At 47.7% G+C, this 18,046-nt stretch overlaps 1 protein-coding gene and 1 non-coding gene across 2 annotated transcripts in view; both read right to left on the reverse strand.

Annotated features, from left to right (window-relative positions):
- Positions 1–13,761: 13,761 nt before the first annotated feature.
- On the reverse strand, positions 13,762–13,835 carry TRNAT-AGU. Its single transcript has one exon. It is a non-coding gene; the product is annotated as a tRNA-Thr (tRNA).
- Positions 13,836–15,397: 1,562 nt separating this feature from the next.
- Positions 15,398–18,046, reverse strand: part of WDR88 (WD repeat domain 88) — a 36,561-nt gene continuing 33,912 nt past the window's right edge. The window contains exons 10-11 of the mRNA XM_005862669.2: positions 17,717–17,809; positions 15,398–15,894 (exon numbers count right to left, since the gene is read on the reverse strand). Of these exons, the coding sequence (XP_005862731.1) occupies positions 15,727–15,894; positions 17,717–17,809 (261 nt within the window). The 3' untranslated portion in view covers positions 15,398–15,726. The remainder of the gene's footprint in view (positions 15,895–17,716; positions 17,810–18,046) is intronic.

Here is an 18,046-nt window from a genome sequence, read left to right on the forward strand (position 1 = left end):
TGGCCCTCCATGGGCCTTTCCCCTGGGGCCGAGTCAGCGATGGCCGGGCCTCCCGTGGTGGAGCCCGGCGCCCGGGAGTGCTGGGCAGCGCGGGGAGGAGGGTTGGTAGAAGGTGGCGGCTAGAGAAAGGAGCCGCACAGGGCTGCTGGGGGACCTGAGGGCAGGACAGCGTGCGGTGTGGCTCAGGTTCCTGCCCCTCCGACCCGACCCCCTCGTTTGCCACAGCCCCGGGAGCCATGTCACATCCCTGCGATGAATCCCTCTGTGCACAGCAAGGCCTGTGAGGGGATATTGGGGGCCACTCTCAGAGGCTTTTGGAAACGCACCCCTCCCAGGGGCCAGTCATCCGTGCTGGCTCTGGGAAATGGAGAGGAGGCCTGCTTCTCAGGATTGGGCCACCATCTGAGAAAGCAGTCAGCAGAGGGGCTGGGCTCAGAAGAAGCAGAAACCTGGAGAGAATTAAAGGAGGGTTGAGAAGGCCATTTAGGGTCAAGCAGGTCAGCCCTCCTTCCTTGAAAATGATGTGAAACCACATGTCCGCGAAGGTTCCTGGCATGGAGGCTGGTATGGCCTGCCCACCCCCCGCTGGGGCTCAGGACCCTCGGCATCCCCCCTCGCTCACCTTGGATCAGAGCCTGTTAAGAGAGAACGTTGAGAGGAACTGGTGTTCTGTTAGTAAAAGTTGTAGACAGAGCACGTTTTAGTTTTCCTGGTTTTTCTTGTTCTCTTGTAATTTCTTTGATTTTTCCAAAGCAGACTTCTTCTTGGGAGATGTAGTAAAGGATTTGAGAATAAAATAACAAGATAAACAATTCATTTACGGTAAAGAGCACTAGCCTGCCGTCATTTGGTTTCTGAAATTCCTCATACCTTTATGCATGGCAAAATGTTTGACTGAAGTAGGGGCACCGGCAGGGAGCACCCGCAGCTTTGTTCCCTCTTCAATGTACATAATGCGTTACCGAAGGAATCCAGGTTGAAGACCAGTGCCATGAGGAGTCCTACCAAGAGCCTGAGACAAAAAGAAAAAGATGAGCCCCTACATATACCCATCAAAATATCCTCCCATATTTTGGATCAAATGAGAAAGGTTAACAGAAGTTCTACAATCATAAAACATGACTATATTAAAGCTCTAAATTGCCTAAATCTGGTAACAGTTCATTGTCAACCCTCATAAAGTCACATGGCAGGGGACCACCAACCTACCTGGGAACCATTGTACAACAGTGTGGGGTCATAAAACAAACAACAACCTATCTTGATTTAAATGTTTGATCACTTGTTCATCATAGACTTTTTGCATTTATTTTTATTTTTTTAAACATAATTCATTTTGCCACTGACTGCTTCTGTGGGTCTGTTGGTCCTCCTGCCAGGCTGGGGGTGTCTGGGGGCACAAACTTAAACCCTGCCCATATTGAGACTGATTGACATCCCATTTCTGGTTTAGTCCCTCCGTGGTCTGGTGTCCTACAGGCTGCCGCCCTAGGCGAGGGAGAGGGGCGGTTTGCTGGGAGTCCCCGGGGTAGCCCTGGCTCAGTCCTCTCCCCCAAACCATCTCACCTCATCTGGAACAGTTTCTAGCTGCAGGATTCCACAGCCTGGCTGCAGGCACCTGCTCCCTCCGCCTCTGCAACCTTTTAACAAACATGAGCTGTATCCAGGAGGTTTCTGTCCCACACAGGGCTGCTCGGGGGACCTGAGGGCAGGACAGCATGCGGTTCTCCACCTCTGCAACCTTTTAACAAACATCCTGTATTGGCATGAGCTGTATCCAGGAGGTTTCTGTCCCACACAGGGCTGTCCTACACAGGGCTGCTCGGGGGACCTGAGGGCAGGACAGCATGCGGTGGCTCCCAAGTAGTAAACAATTCAGTGCTGAAAGAGGGTGGTGCAAGTAATAGACCCAGAGAATGTGTGAACTGGTTGGGACAGACGAGGGAGAAGCAGGGCAGAAGGGCCCAGCAGGGATCAGGGTCCTGCAAGCGGGAAGCTGGCCTTCCCAGTTAGGAAGAAGCAGATGCTGTCACTCAGGTGTGTCCCAGGAGACGTGGACTGTGGGCCTTTGAGGCCTTCTGCAATCTCTTCCAGGAGTGAGAAGAAGAGGACAAGCAGGAGGGGGAGGGAAGGGGCACAGAGGTGTCCCACATAAATCCCTGTCCAGAACAATGGGCACTGCCATCGCCCCATCAGTGGCTGCGTGCCCTGAGGCTGCCACAGGACACAGAGTAAGCCACTGCCTCTGGAGAGTCCTCTCGCCCCCTCCGCCATCCGCCCACCTGCAGATGCAAACTGAAGCCCTCTCCTATCCATTTGGTTGCTGGGTACTACATAGAGGATGCTGAGTTGAATGGTAATTATCTTTCTTGATTTCAAATAGTTAGAATATAGTTGAGGATCAAAGGTCAAAAGTAGCTTTGGCAAGTAAAACTGAAACAAGGTCCTACAACCACCTGGTCCAGGTTTAGTGCAGATGCCTCCAAGGAAGGCAAACCCGTCATTGTCCCACCTGAAGTCTAGACTGGACACCTCCCCCTCTGCACTTTCCCTGTTGCACCCAGCTCAGTTCGTGGCCACATCACTTACTGAGGAAATAACTTCTACTCCAACCTTCCCACGCCGTCCACCACTGAGTGCTGGTAGTCCCCACATGTATCTCCACTCTGTCCACTTCTCTCCATCCCCACGACCGCCTCCCTGGTCCCAGCCACCATCTCCTCTCTTGGACTCTGCAGAAGCCTCCTAAGTGATCACCTGCCTCCCAATCAACAGCTCATATTTTTAACAAGCAAAGTGAATCACGTCCCCTGCAGAAAATGCTACAGAACAGGCTTCAAAGTTTTTAACCTGAGCCTGGTGATCCTATGGGACTAGCCCTGCCTACCAAGACCCCGTCTCCAGCCAACTCCTTCTGTTCTCAGAACGTTTCCACTCTTCCCAGAACTAATTCTGACTCTTCCTCTGTTCTGCCAGGACACCAGTCAGGAAGCAGAGCCAGAGTGCATTTGGAGGACTGTGAGCAGCCCTCTGAGCAGCCTCCCCAGGGCCCGGGGCCCCCTGGAGAGAAACATTCCAAACACCCAAGGCCAGCGACTCAGCAAGCCCGTGGTGAGAGGGGAGCTCTGTATGCATCTGTGGCCTGTTTCTCCTTGCGCGGAACCCATCCCTGGATGTGTTATAAGGTTTTCTGGGGGCCCCTGCAGATGAGCCTCCCAAGACAGTGTCTTCTAAAAGGCTATTTTTCTCTCACAGACATTAAAGTTCCTGCTTCTCTACTGATGTTTTAAAATCTCAGCCACTTAAGTAGAAACAAACATGAAAGCCTGTGACTGTGGGGTTTCTGAATGGCATCTAATATTGTACAACTTTTAAATAAGATGGTGGGAGGACAGGAAAGGAGGTAAGGAGAGAAAAATCGCTTTAGGAAAAGCGCCTGTGACTGTGGGGTTTCTGAATGGCTCTAATATTGTACAGCTTTTAAATAAGATGGTGGGGGGACACGAAAGGAGGTAAGGAGAGAAAAATCGCTTTAGGAAAAGGGAATTAAGGTTTATTTGAATTAAAAATACTAAAGATATCCAAACCACAATGAGATGCCACTTTATATCCATTAAGATGACTATTAGAAAGAAAGAGAGAAGAAAAATAACAAGTGTTAGCAAGAATGTGGAAAAGTTAGAATCCTTGCACATTGCTGATGGGAATATAAAGTAGTGCAGCTACTATGGAAAATAGTTTGGCAGTTTCTCCAAAGGTTAAACATAGAACTACCATATGACTCAACAATCCCACTTTGGGGCATACAGCCAAAGAATTGAAAGCAGGAGCTTCAGGAAATACTTGCACCATCATGTTCATAACAGCATTATTCACAATAACCAAAAGGTGGAAACAACCCAAGTACCTTGACAGGTAAATGGATAAACAAAATGTAGTATACCCATACAATGGAATATTATTCAGTCTTTTAAAGGAAGGACATTCTGACACATGCTATAACATGGGTGAACCTTGAGGACATTATGCTAAGTGAAATAAGCCAGTCACAAAAGGACAAATACTGTATGATTCCACTTACATGCGGAACCTAGAGTACTCAAATTCATAAAGACAGAAATTAAAAGGGTGGTTACCAGGGGCTGGAGGGAGGGGCATTGGGGAGTTAGTGTTTGATGGGAACAGAGTTTCAGTTTGGGCGGGGGGAGTTCTGGAGACAGATGGTGGTGATGGTTGCACAACGATGTAAACGTGCTTAATGCCACTGAACCACACACTTAAAAATGGTTAAAATGGTAAAGTCTGTGTTATGTATATTTTACCACAATAAAAATACAGTGGAAATAAACCGGTAAAAGTCAGGGTTGTCACAACATTTCCACCTGTGAGAGATGAGGCAGCCGGTCTGCATTGCTGCTTTGGGTTTAGTGCGGCTTCCTCGTCTCTGCCTTCCTAGAGCCTGTTCTTTGGGGGAGAGGGGACAAGGCTTGATGCCCAGTGCTTGCTCCACCCTGTAAGGGGCCCAGGCACCACCCCCTCCACCTCCCACCCTCCTCCCACCACCACTCACTGATCCAGACCTGGCACGTCTCAGGCACAGCCATGGTGATGGGCTCGGTGTGGCCACACACATCCAGCCATAGCTGCTCTCCAAGCTACTTCTGGCTCTCACAACCTTAATAGACCAGCAGCCGTAAAATCACTTCAACCTCCAGTATCGAAAAAAAATAAAAAAAATAAAATGGTAAAGTTTGTGTTATGTATATTTTACCACAATAAAAATACAGTGGAAATAAACCGGTAAAAGTCAGGGTTGTCACAACATTTCCACCTGTGAGAGATGAGGCAGCCGGTCTGCATTGCTGCTTTGGGTTTAGTGCGGCTTCCTCGTCTCTGCCTTCCTAGAGCCTGTTCTTTGGGGGAGAGGGGACAAGGCTTGATGCCCAGTGCTTGCTCCACCCTGTAAGGGGCCCAGGCACCACCCCCTCCACCTCCCACCCTCCTCCCACCACCACTCACTGATCCAGACCTGGCACGTCTCAGGCACAGCCATGGTGATGGGCTCGGTGTGGCCACACACATCCAGCCATAGCTGCTCTCCAAGCTACTTCTGGCTCTCACAACCTTAATAGACCAGCAGCCGTAAAATCACTTCAACCTCCAGTATCGAGCAGTAATTTTAAAATTATAGGCCTGGAACAGTGATGGTACGTGTGTCGTAGAAGCACCATTCAGAAAAGGAAAGGGGCTTTTATTGCAATAAAAATGTTAGCACCAGTTCACCCCTTGGTTTACATAACCCTCTCAACAGTAATTTTGGATGCTGAGTACAGTTCCCATCTTCAAACAAACAGCTCCCCTCGGCCTTGCCGAAGCACTCAGAAGTGCCCTGCAACAATAATCATTTGTGTATTGATTTGGGGGGGAAATCAATCCAATTCAGTCCACCTCACTAAATTATTAATGGAGCAAAGCACATCAGAAGCCCGAGGTGGGTCAACAGATAAGGTTTGTTTCTTAACCCTGTTGCTGCCACAGGAATAAAAATTACAGGTTGAGATGAGCCTGAGTCCAGAGACACACATGCAGGTCTGGGAAACGCAAGGCTGGAGGGATGGTTAGGGAAGCCACCCGGACAAGCCTCACATTTCAAGGCGCAGCTGTGGGAGGTGAAAGCATCCTGCTGAGGTGGCGCCTAGGCAGGCTGCCTGTCCCTGTCCGAGCTCCTAGGACTCCCTGGCGGCCACACAGTCCAGTGGAGTAGTGGGCGCTAACCACTCACCAGGGCCCCTCCTCCACCATAGTGGGCAGCGAACCTTTATGTCATGGACTTCATGGTTGTATGTAAATCAACTCATTTTTATTTTATTTAAGTAGTCCTACTTCAAAAGGAAATTTTATATCATTACCTTGAATGTAAACCCAGATTTCTAGTGCTCAATAGGGAATCATAAATATGTAAACATGACCAAAACAAAACTGTACATTCTGTTGCCTGCATGCCTGTTTCTCCCTCCACCAGGGAGACTGAAGTAGTCTAGCCCCAGCTGGTATTGCTCAGTGGATAGAGCGTTGGCCCACAGACTAAAGGGTCATGGGTTTGATTCTGGTTAAGGGCACAGACCTCAGTAGCAGGGTTGCACCCTCCCCAGCCCAGGTAGGGGCGCATGCTGGAGGCAACCAATAGATGTGTCTCTCTCACATGGATGTTTCTGTGTGTGTGTGTGTGTGTGTGTCTTCCCCCTCCCTTCCACTCTCTCTAAAAATCAATGGAAAAATATTTTCTGGTGAGGATTAACAACAACAACAAAAAGTATTCTATCCCTGGCTGGTTTTGCTCAGTGGATAGAGCATGGGCCTGGGGACTGAAGGGTCCCAGGTTCAATTCCAGTCAAGGGCACATTCCTGGGTTGCAGGCTCGATCCCATCAATGATCTTCATCATTGATGTTCTAATTTCTCTCTCCCTATTTCTTCCTCTCTGAAATCAATAAAAATATATATTTTTAAAAAGAGTAGTCTAGACACACTGGCACACTGGCAACAAAACAGGGACTTTCTCCTCAATTGCATGAGAAACACTGGAGGACAATTGAAGAGAGAAAAATGTCCTTGCAGGTGGTATTTCCTGCAAGACGTGACAGCTCTGATCCAGATCATCCGGGTCCTACTGGAAGTCACCCCAGTGTCCCACAGGCAGGAAGGCCGGCATGATAAAGCAGAGGCTCTGGAGTCAACCTGCCGAGGATTCAACCCAACTCCCCACTCACTCCCCATGGGAGCAGGTTTCTTAACTTTTATGAGCCGTGGCTTCCTCATCTGTAAGTAGGGCACAACCATACCCACTTCACTGGGTCATGAGAAGAACAAAAGCATTAATACCTGTAAGGCACTTACAACAGTCCCTGGCCTTGAGTAAGCACTCGGTAAAGGCCAGCCACTATCCAACTACCCCCTTCCACGAAAACTCCTATTAAGTCTTCAGAACCCAGGTCAGCTATCCTCTCTCTGCCCTCCCAGAAGGAGATAAAACTTCCTCTGCCCCCACTGCTCCATCTGTGCCTCATGCTATGTGTATTTTACCACACTAAAAACACAGTAAAAATAAACCAGTAAAAGTCAGGGCTGCCACATTTCCACCTGGTGTCTTTATAAGAAGAGGATATTTGGACAGCCATGTGTGAGCACATAGAGGAAAATGCCACATGAGAACATTAGTGAGAAGGCAGCCAAGGAGAGAAGTCTCAAGAAATTAAACCTGCTGACACCTCAATCTTGGACTTCCACCTCCAGAACTGCGAGAGAATCCATTTCCGCATGTGATATTTTGTTATAGCAGCTGTATGTGACTAATACAAGGACTAGGGAGAGGTGACGCTAACATGCAGATAAGTAAGGGAGCACAACACCCCGGGGTGAAGATAAGTGCACTGGAGAAAACAAAACACGGGATCAGGATGGAGGGATTGCAGGTGGCCTTCAAGCTGAGAACTAAATAACAAGGAGCTAATCAGGCAAAGGTTTGGAGACAGAGGAAACAGCTTGTAAAAAGGTCCTAAGCTCTGCAAGATAACTGCTGAGTGAACAGGTGCGGGGCTACACAGTTCTCCTTCCTGGTCCCATGCCGCAGCTGCCTTTTGAGGATGCCCTGCCCTTGTCATTGTGAGAAGTCCAAAGGTCTATTCATCAACACCCTATCCTGCTCCCTGCGAGCAAGGACAGGCACGTGACCAAGACCAGCCAATCACCACCTCTCTCGGGCCCTGGTTCCAGAGCAGGGAGGGCTGGGATGAGAAGCGGGGCAGGAACTGGGGGGTGAGGAGTTTGGTGGCTGGTCCTTGGGAATGCCCCTTGTTCTGCAAGGGCCAAGCTGGTTCCCAGTGTTGCTGCTGTGGGTTCCATGAACCGCCCCCAGAATGTCCTCTCCCCCTCCCACAAAGTCCCGTGGTGGTTAGAAAAGGTGATGGTGGCTACTGTGGGTAAGAGCAGGCTGCAGGCACCAAGACTGATGTTCTACCAGGCAATGTGGCAGGACCCAGGCCCAGAGTCTGGCCCCCCAGCCATTCTTGTGGGGAAATATGGGTGGAGTGAAAGGGGTAAGGAAGGTGGGCAAGAATTACACAGAGCTTCTTAGGGGAAATTTGTCAAACAGCAACACCTGAGGGAAGGTGTGGGGCAGGTTCCAGGACTACACAATAACATCTTAAAATTTTAAATGGATTCAATGAATCCACAGCGAACTGGTTGGCCAAGATGGGCTCACGGAGTATAGAAGTAACGAATGCTCATTGTAAAGAAAAAAAACAAAGACCTACCACCCCGACAATAACATTGCTATTTTGGCAAATATCCTTCCAGATGCCTTTTTTAAAAAATGTATTGTGTAAAATCTGCATAACATAAAATTTACCACTTTGACCATTTTCAGTGGCATTAAGTACATTCACCTGTCGTGCAGCTGTTGCCACCATGCGTCTCCAGAACTTTCCCACCTTCCCAAACGGAAACTCTGCCCCATTAAATACTAATTCGCCATTCTCCCCTTTTCCTGCCCCTGGCAACCACCATTCTACTTCCTGTTTCTGTGGAGTTGACTCCTCCAGGTACCATATCAGTAGAATCATGTAGTATTTGTCTCCTGTGACTGAGCAAACTACTTTTTTAAAACACACTTACAGAGTTTTTACAGAAATGGAATCATAATAAGTAATTTTATAACTTTTTATTTGGCGATACATCACATGCCTCCACGTTCACATATGAAGTTTTGCACCCTCATTCTGAGTACCGCCACACTCCAGGGAGAGCCAGACTTGTCATTTGGTTGTTTCTAGTCTCTCTCCTGAGCAATCTTTAGTAAATAACCTGTCTCCATCCTCACAAAGTATCCGGCCAGGTCTTTCAGATGAGCGCCTGGAGGTCTGGCTTCTGAGCCACAGGGAGCAGTTTAAACCTGAAGCACATCTCTGGATTGTACGGTAAAAAGTGCTCAGTTTCTCAGCAACCTGGGGCTTATCATCAGCCTTTATAAATATTTTCTTATGTGGCTGGAGGAAAAGTACCTCATTGCTTCAATCTGCATTTATTCAATTGAACCTATTTTCATGTGTATTGGCCATTTGCCTTTCTTCCTTTGTGAATGACCTATTCCTACCTTCTGCAATTTTTTAAGGAAAAAAAGTATTCAGAAATAAAGAGGTATGTGTACTACCCTCAGTAACAAGACCAAATTAAATTGTGCCTCTTTAAGCCTCTCAGAAGGGCACATTTGTCAACGGAAGGAATGTGCTTCGATATTCCTCCTTTAGCGGATTTCCAGGATTTTTTTTTTTCAATATGTGAATCATTAGCATCACAAAAGCTGAAATAATCAGCATCAAAAGCTTACAGGTTTCCATCCAGCTCCTAAATCTCTGATAACAAAGAAAACAAGCAAGTTATCTAGCACTGGAAGTACAGATCTACATTTTCTCAGGTAACTGAGGCCAAGTTCAACTTAACATCATTCCTGGAACCCGGTGAACTGCATGCAGACAGGAGAGCACCGATATCTGTGGGACAGGCCTTCTTGCACTTGAACCCCTACATTGTCAGCAAAGGAAATTGTGCAAAAAACAAGGGCATGATATTTTTTCCAGAAAATGAACAACAGAAAGTACATTCAACTATTTATTTAAATAACATTATATGCCACTTAGAAAACCAAGAAATAATGTTCTTTACATTTTTCTTTGTGTTTTTTTTTAATTCTATTGAAAAAGAGTAGAAAATAACTCTAGTTTCCTAAATTGTTTCAACAAGAGCCAAAGTCTAATTTGATTCCATCTAAAATGTGTCCACAGTAGCCATGAAGTTGTCAAGTTTGGGAGGTAGGGAGAACACGGGGACACCCAGAACTACTGTGCTCAGTTAAGTCTAGTTATAACAATAATGACAATGACAACAACAATAATAAGAGCTCTCAAGAACATTTAACACCTTCAAGGCAACATGTTTGGGGGTTTTTTTGCTCCTTGGGAGACAAAAATCCTGAATCTTCTTCCATTTATCATTGTTGCTCTTTGATATTCTTCGTCCAAAATTCAGATGACCTTGGTGTCCCTCCTTACAACACCCTTGTCCAGGCTGTCCTTTGAGTACCCTCCATGCAAGATCCTCCATGCAGTAAGTCAAAGCAGAAGATGAAAATGAGGGAAAGCACGGCATGGCTTGACCACAGTGGCCCACCACTTAGACTAAGGAGGAAAAGTGACAGGTAACGTGGAAAAACTCTCCTCCCCAGAAGAAAACATAAATTGTCCAAGGAGAGACATTTGAGCATTACACTTTCTCCTGCAAGTAAGGAAAACTTATTCAACTTTTCCTATGGGAATCTGGCCCAGAGCTTAGGACAGGAATGCACAGAGAAACTGGTAGGAAACTATGTGGTTGGGATCTCTCTTCCCAACCTTTTCCCCTGCACCTAATCTGGTCTCTTCCCCAACTTCTGTTTCCTGCAATCACATGGCAGAAAACATGGCACCCTTCCCCCCCAAACCCCCTCCCCCATCCCCGCCACCACCATCACCCACAACACCTGAGTCTGCACATTATAGGACAGCCACTCAAGTTCCAAATTCTATAAAAGGGCTCTAATTGGCCCAGCCTGACCAGGTACTCTTCTGTGTAGGCCATCCTGGGTCAGGTGCCCGGCTGTGGCCAAGGGCTACGGTTATCTGGTCTTGAAGCCCTGAGAATTGACATCAAGTAGAAACCATTCCCAAATATTCTTGTGGTGTGTCCTACAACTTGCCATGAACTTCTGAATTAAAAGGTTTTGTTGTAAATGTAAGTTTTCAATTCACTTGGGTAAATATCTAGGAGTGATATTGTTGAATTGTATGATAAATATATGTTTAACTTTATAGGAAGCTACCAACGTTCACTCAAGAAGAAATAGATAAAGCGAATAGTGCTAGATCTATCAGCAATTGAATTTGTAATGAAAACCTTCCAACAAAGAAAACTTCATGCCCAGATGGTTTCATTGGTGAATTCTACCAAACAGTGAAGGAAGAAATCCTATCAATTCTACACAGCTTTTTAGAAAAATAAAACAGGAGGAAAATTTCCCAACTCACTATGTGAGGCCAGATTTATCCTGATACCAAAACCAGAGAAAGACTTTACAAGAAAAGAAAACTACAGACCAATATATCACATGAACATAAAAGCAAAACTCATCAACAAAATATTAGCTAATTTAATCCTGCAATATATTAAAAGGATAATATATCACAACTAAATGGAGCTTATCCCAGGAATGCAAAGCTGGTTCAACATTGCAAAATCAGTTTGTGTAATTTGTCCAAAAAAAATTTATAGATCTGGCCCTAGCCGGTATGGCTCAGTTGGTTGGACATCATCCTATGCACTGAAAGGTTGGCAGTTCGATTCCCAGTCAGAGCACATACCCAGGTTTCAGGTTTGACGGGAAGCAAGCAATCGATATTTCTCTCTCACATTGATGTTTCTCTCTCTCCCTCTCCTTTTCTCTCTCTCTATAAAAATCAATAAAAACATATTTTTAAAAAATTATAGATCTGTACATCACAAGAGTGGATTTTTCTGTATGCAAATTTTTAGAAACCACACAGAATGTCAGGAAATCAAGATAGAATGTACCCAGTGACAAATGAATATTTACAAATGGGTGGCTCAACCACACTGAAAGTTATGAGAAAAAAAGGAGCTGAGATGATGTTTTGACTAGATACTATAAGACTAAAGCAAAGAGAGCTGTGGAGAAACACTGGTTGGCAAATTTGTTTCTCAAACAGATATAGGCTATTAATTCTGAAACTATTTTACATATATAGAAGAGTTGAACAATAAGTAAATGTATTGGAAATAATGAGGGAGACAGGTTTTTCACTGACTGAGAAAGAAAAAGTGAGAGGGAATGCTAGAATAAATATTATGGTGGTAGATTAGAGTCAGAAATATCAGTCTGTACATTTGTTAATGTACATGAGTTTTTGTGTTAAAATGTAATCTAATTTTAAGAATTAAAATGTGGTGGGAAATGTTTTGTTTCTACATTAGTTAACCTATTAAATAATAACATTTTATAAATATCATTTGTACAAATACATTCAACATTATAGTTTGATTTATAAGAATAACTACACAGCCCTGGCTGATTTGCCTCAGAGGATCGCAGGTCTGATTCTGGTCAAGGGCATGTACCTTGGTTGCAGGCTCGATTCCTCATCCAGGTCGGGGTGGACTTGCAGGAGGCAGCAAGTCAATGCGTCACTCTCACATCAATGTTTCTCTCTCTGTGTGTCTCTCCTCCTCCCTTTCAGGGGCAAAGACCAGTGAGGAATTAAAAAAAAAAAATCAATGGAAAATATCCTCGGGTGAGGATTAACAAAAAAAAGTAATAAAAGCAACCACACAAATGAGGAGCATGAGGTATATTAATGACTGATTTTTCTCTCCTCCAGCTGAGAGCCCAGCACAGTGGAGACCTCACTCCTTGCCCTTACCTGGCAGCAAGGTGGAGCTCTACCTGAGAGGCTATCCAAGGAGCCTTCCCCAAGGCTGAGGTCATTCTCCAGAGGATCAGCAAATGTGAAACTCTTCCCAGGGAGCAGCTGACAGGGTGTGTACATCTCCCCTCAGTGGTTGAGCATCGACCTATGAACCAGGAGGTCACGGTTGGATTCCCCATCAGGGCACATGCCCAGGTTGGGGGCTCTGTCCACAGTGTGGGGCATGCAGGAGGCATCTGATGGGTGATTCTCTCTCATTTTTCTATCTCCTCTCCCCTTTTCTCTGAAATCAATAAAAACATATTTTAAAAAAACAATTCCATTTACAATAACATCAAACAGAAGAACATACTTAGGATTAAGTTTTACCCAAAAATGTGCAAAATTTGTACTCTCAAAACTAAAAAAGAAAAAAAAATGTTGAACGAAATTAAACATCTCCCCTGGCCACATAACAGGCACATGCTCAAAACTGACCTGATATCCCTCAGGCTAGCAGGAAAGAGGTCAGAAAAATACCAGCCTCACAATGACTCAAGCCCTTGTTACCAATAAACTCATCTCTGATGTTCCTATCAGAACTGCAAAGCCTCAAAGTATCCTTAAAAGTTTTTCTTTGCAATGTCAAACAAAAACAACCAAGCTACAAAGGGCAAGAAATTGACCTCAAAGCAAAATGTAAAAGACAGATGATAAACCTAGACCCATGGGAGCAACTTCTGGGGCAGATGAATTTGAGTATTGGGGACATAGACTGATGCCATAACTGCAATTTCTGCAGCTCGTTGAAACTGTCCTGTTACGATTGACATGGATTTTGTTTGACAAGAGAATTCCTGGGTTACTTTTTTATTATTCCAATGCCCCAGAGACTTCGACTCAATTGCTGTGGGTCAGGCCCTCGGACCGTGGATTTTTACCCAGCCCGGGCTTTAGGGCGCAGCCTCACTCCTGGCCCCCTGGAAAAGCTGCCTCCAAACTCGGGGTACTGCTTGATCCGTTCCCTCCCGATAGTTTTCATACTTTGATTACCCTAGGGTCACGCTGGCCGGATTCAATCCTCCGGTGGACTCCAGGGAGGGCTAGCGCCCCATCCCGCCGCAAGCAGGGGGACGGTCTGAAATGACTTCTCAGAATCACCCTCTCACCCCCGAAATGGGGAGGAGAAGGGTAGGGGTGCAGAGCAAAATTGGAAATGGGCAAAAAGCTTGCGAGACGCTGAATGCAGGCACCGCTGGGATTCGAACCCAGGATCTCCTGTTTACTAGACAGGCGCTTTAACCAACTAAGCCACGGCGCCGCCCGCACGGGTACCGCGAGAATCTATCCCCCCTTTACTATCGTCTCCAGCGGTGCACGCATGCGCACAAATTTTGCCGGCGGCGGACGCATGCGTGGTGTATACATACGCCGCTGAGTGGAGCGCGGAAACCCCGCGGTCCTTGAGTCCGGCGCGCGGTGGCTGGGGCCCGCGCAGCGTTCTCTTCGCCGTCTCTGGAGTGTCCGCGTCCGGTGTGGAGCCACGTGGCTTCCTTCTTTGGGGGACGCTAGCGCAAGACCCAGGCCTTTTGCCCTGGCGCCCGAACTCCACCAGGCTGTCCGCGAGGCCGAGTCCCCTTCTGCTCGGAAGATCCCCGCCCGCTATCGCGGCCGGACAGCCTGCCAGCCCTGCGTGGGGTCTGGGCGCACCCCACGAGGTGGTCGTGCAGTGACCACGCACAGGACCCATCGCACTGGCGCCCTCCTCGGTGGCCCACCTTAGCCGCACCCTGTTATCCCGGCGGCTCATCTGCACGCCTGTCGGGACCAGACCCACAGCTTCAATTGGGCCGCTTCTCTGGAGCACCAGCACCATTCATGGGGAGAATTCGGCTGCAAGTCAAGGCCCTACCCACCGAGGCTTCTCACTTGCCCAGTCTGGGTCTCCTCACCCAGACACATCAGCCACTTTGCCCCGGCCTTTGAGCGCAACAAAACCATATACTAGTACTGCTAGTCCATTCGCCCAGCAATTCAGGTGGGAGAGGCTCATCCACAGAAATGCAAGTTTCTGCAAAAATATGTGCACAAAAAGGCTCACTCCAGTATTATTAGTAATAGCAAAGGAACGAGAAACAACCTAAGTGCCCATCGCTGAGGACAGTGTTGGCATACGTAGTCCACCCGTCCTCCACTGCAGAAAGAATACCTCTATGCATGTCTTTTGAGACTACTAGCAACAGGACTTCTCTTCAAAGGAGAGCCGAAGTGCTGAGAAATTGTGAATTTTGACATGTGTAACTAAATGGATGCCAGACCAGCCACCAGGGTTGAGCAGTCACCAGGGTTGTGACTGAGGAGGGTATCACTAAGCACAAAGAATGACGATCAGGTTACGGTGCTCCTGAGCAGACTTACAGGATGCCAGACAAGGGGCACTAAGTAAGTGAGTCCTGCAATAACGTTTTTTAAATGGACCAAGGAGCATACGAATGATATTTGACCCGTGATCAATACCTAATGGAAAAGGGAGGCCTTTGTGTTTGTCATCTGAAACCTTCACCTCTGAGGTAATTATGTTGTGGATATTCTGTGGAAGCAGAAGGCAGCAGTCCACATGCATGGGCATGCTGGAAATGGAAACGTCTGGGCGGGGAGGGGGGGGGGGGGAAGAAACATTCTGTGATAGAAATGCCCACCACCTGCCTGCCTAACTGGACTACCTCTGCTCGGGGCAGGTGGCCATCTGGGAGCATTAGACAGGGAGCCACCCACAGTCTCGTCCACAGAGGAGGCCCCACACATCTTCCTCTTCATTCACAAGCCCTTCCTCAGGGGTTGCTAGTCCCAGCCCCCAAGGTCTGCCTTGCAGGGCATCTCCAGAGCCCAGAACAGGAATCCAAATGTGTCTGGATGAACACCAGGACATAAAGCTCATAAATAGCAAGAATGCTCCTGAAATTCACACGCACACTCTTTTTCCAAAAGGATCTAGGTTTATTCTGCCTGAAAACTAAAAGCATCCAATCCTGTTCAAAGGGTATGTGGAGCTGAGATGGAACCGTGGTGGGAGCCCAGCGAGAGCATGGCTCCTGCCCCAGTCAGACAGGCCCACCCAACCAGGGAAGGGCCCCAGGGAAGGTCCTTGCAGAGCCCTGAGACCTACGTGAGAGCTGGCCTGTGCTCAGGTCACGCAAAGGGCCCAGTGGCCATCAGTTATCCTTGCCCAAGCTGCACTCCCTTGCGGGTGAGCCCTTCCTTTCTGATGATGAGGCCTCTGCTGACAAACTTGCATCCATCCGGCAGAACACACATTTGGTGACTGTTTCAGAAAAGACGTCACTGTCGTAGGTGGAGAAAGGCCTTTCACATGCTTCACACTGACATGAAATGTTCAAACATAATAGAAAGAGGTACTAGTCAGAAGGGATCAAGGCATGCAGTTAGAATTCTCTCACCCAGACCAACCACCGTGGGTTAGGTTAAGGAGAGAGCTGCCTCCTCTCGGGGGTTTCTATCCAAGCAAGGGTGGAATTGCAGGCCACTGAGAGAATGGGCATAGGCTTCTCCCTCTCTCCCCACAAAGAGCTATGCAAGTATTGCCAGGGGTTCTGGGGGCAGGATGGCAAGCATTTGGCCGTGGAGAGGACAGGGCAGAAGGTTCTAACCCCCTCCTCTGCTCTGTGCAAAGAACATAGGGCCAAGGGGATATCCTGACTCCTTAACATCACTTTTATTAGAACCGTGAAAAGTGAATAAGCACAATTTCTGAACAAAGCAGGGATTTTTACTAGATGATGAAGTTGCTGAGCATCCTCCTCCATCTCAGAGCCTGTTTCTGGCCAAAGCACACAGAGAACAGTCGATAGGGCAGCCCAGCTCACTCACTACATCTGCTTCCCACAAACAAGTGAGCGACACCACGGGGCAGGGGGGCTCTCGGGCCATGGGGAGAGGTCTCTCAGGAGTTCCCATCACAACACAGTCCCCTGAGACAAGCCTGCAAGGTGGCATATCCCTGCCCTAGTGCCCCAAGCTCCTGTGCTTTGCCACCCTTGCCTTTCAGGATACTAAAGCGTGCAGGAGGACAGACCAGGCCCTCTGAGAAATCTGGCCACTGAGACAATCCAGCCTTTTTCTTAAATTAAATCTTTCTTCCACGGTATAATTTCTCATGGCCCAACCCCAGAATGACAGGGCTCAGAGGCGGCAGCACCTGGCAAGTGGAGGACATGGGCCAGCACTGCTCTGTAGCTAGTCAGTCAGCTTCCAGGGCCTCAGGGCCAACATGGCCTCAATGGCTATGAGAACCTGCTGGCCACAAAAACGAGATTCATGTGGCTCCCACCCCCCACTCCCCTACCCCGCAGTGCTGGTCCTAAATTAGTCATTCCAGAAGCAGTGGCTCCCAGCCGGACCTTCTGAAAGGAGACAAGCCTAGGTGACTGTGGGATTCCAAGGGAAGGAAGACTCAAGAGGGCCCAGGGTAGACTCCTCAGCCTCTTAAAGTGGCAGCCAGGTGTCGGCTCCATGGTCCTAGTAGGGACAGGCCCCCACTGCCCCGGGAGAACCTCTGTGGCCAGCCCTGGCTGCACCTGGTGAAGCAGAAGATATGCTCTTTCTACCATCAAGATCTTTCACTAAAGAAACACAGGCACCTGAGCCCTTTCCATGGGCAATGGGGCACTGAGAGCCTGACCAGAGGGTCTGCTGCCAGAGTGTAGGAGGCGCAGGCAGTATCCAGCTGTGTGTCCAGTGCTCCCTCCGGCTCATGTCCCAGTCCCCTCACTCACTCCACTTCTCAAATACGTACCAGGCTCACTTCTGCCTCAGAGTCTCCGCACTGGCTGTTCCCTCTGTTGGGAAGTTCTTCCCCTAAACACTGGCACCATCTTCAAGTCTTTGAACAAATGTCACCTTCTCAATGAGCCCTATCCTGTCTACCCTTTGAGCAGCCTCCAGCACTCTCATTCCCCTTCCCTGTTATTTTTCTCCCAATTACTCAGCACCATGTGACTCACTGAATATTTCCTTATTTCTTTGTTTTTCTCCCCTTTTACAATTTAAGCTCCTTCAGGACAAGGATTTCAATCTGTTCATGGTTTCATTCCCCAGTTATGGAATATTTGTTCAAAGAATAAATTAATTTGTAGTGGTAACTAATGAAAGCCTTCATTTGGCTTAATTTTATCCAGTACCAACCTGGTTCACCTTTAAGCCCCGGGCCTCTTTGCACTTGATTACCAAAGGAATTTGGTCAATTTCTTCAATATTCCATAGTCTCATGGTCTTATCCTAAAAAAAAGTTAAGCAGCAAACCAGCGGTCACAAACGGGCTCTCGGGGCTGGGCGGCCCCAGGGAGGCGCAGCTCGTCAGGTTACGTGTGGAGAAACTTGACCTGCAGAGGAGCAGGGTTCAGGTGACCAACTGTCTCAGTTTCTCCAGCACCTTTCCAGCTTTTCTTTCTTTCTTTCTTTCTTTCTTTCTTTCTTTCTTTCTTTTACAGAGAGGAAGGGAGAGGGATAGAGAGC

Source organism: Myotis brandtii, unplaced genomic scaffold (assembly GCF_000412655.1).
Source record: "Myotis brandtii unplaced genomic scaffold, ASM41265v1 scaffold165, whole genome shotgun sequence".
Lineage (NCBI taxonomy): Eukaryota > Metazoa > Chordata > Mammalia > Chiroptera > Vespertilionidae > Myotis > Myotis brandtii.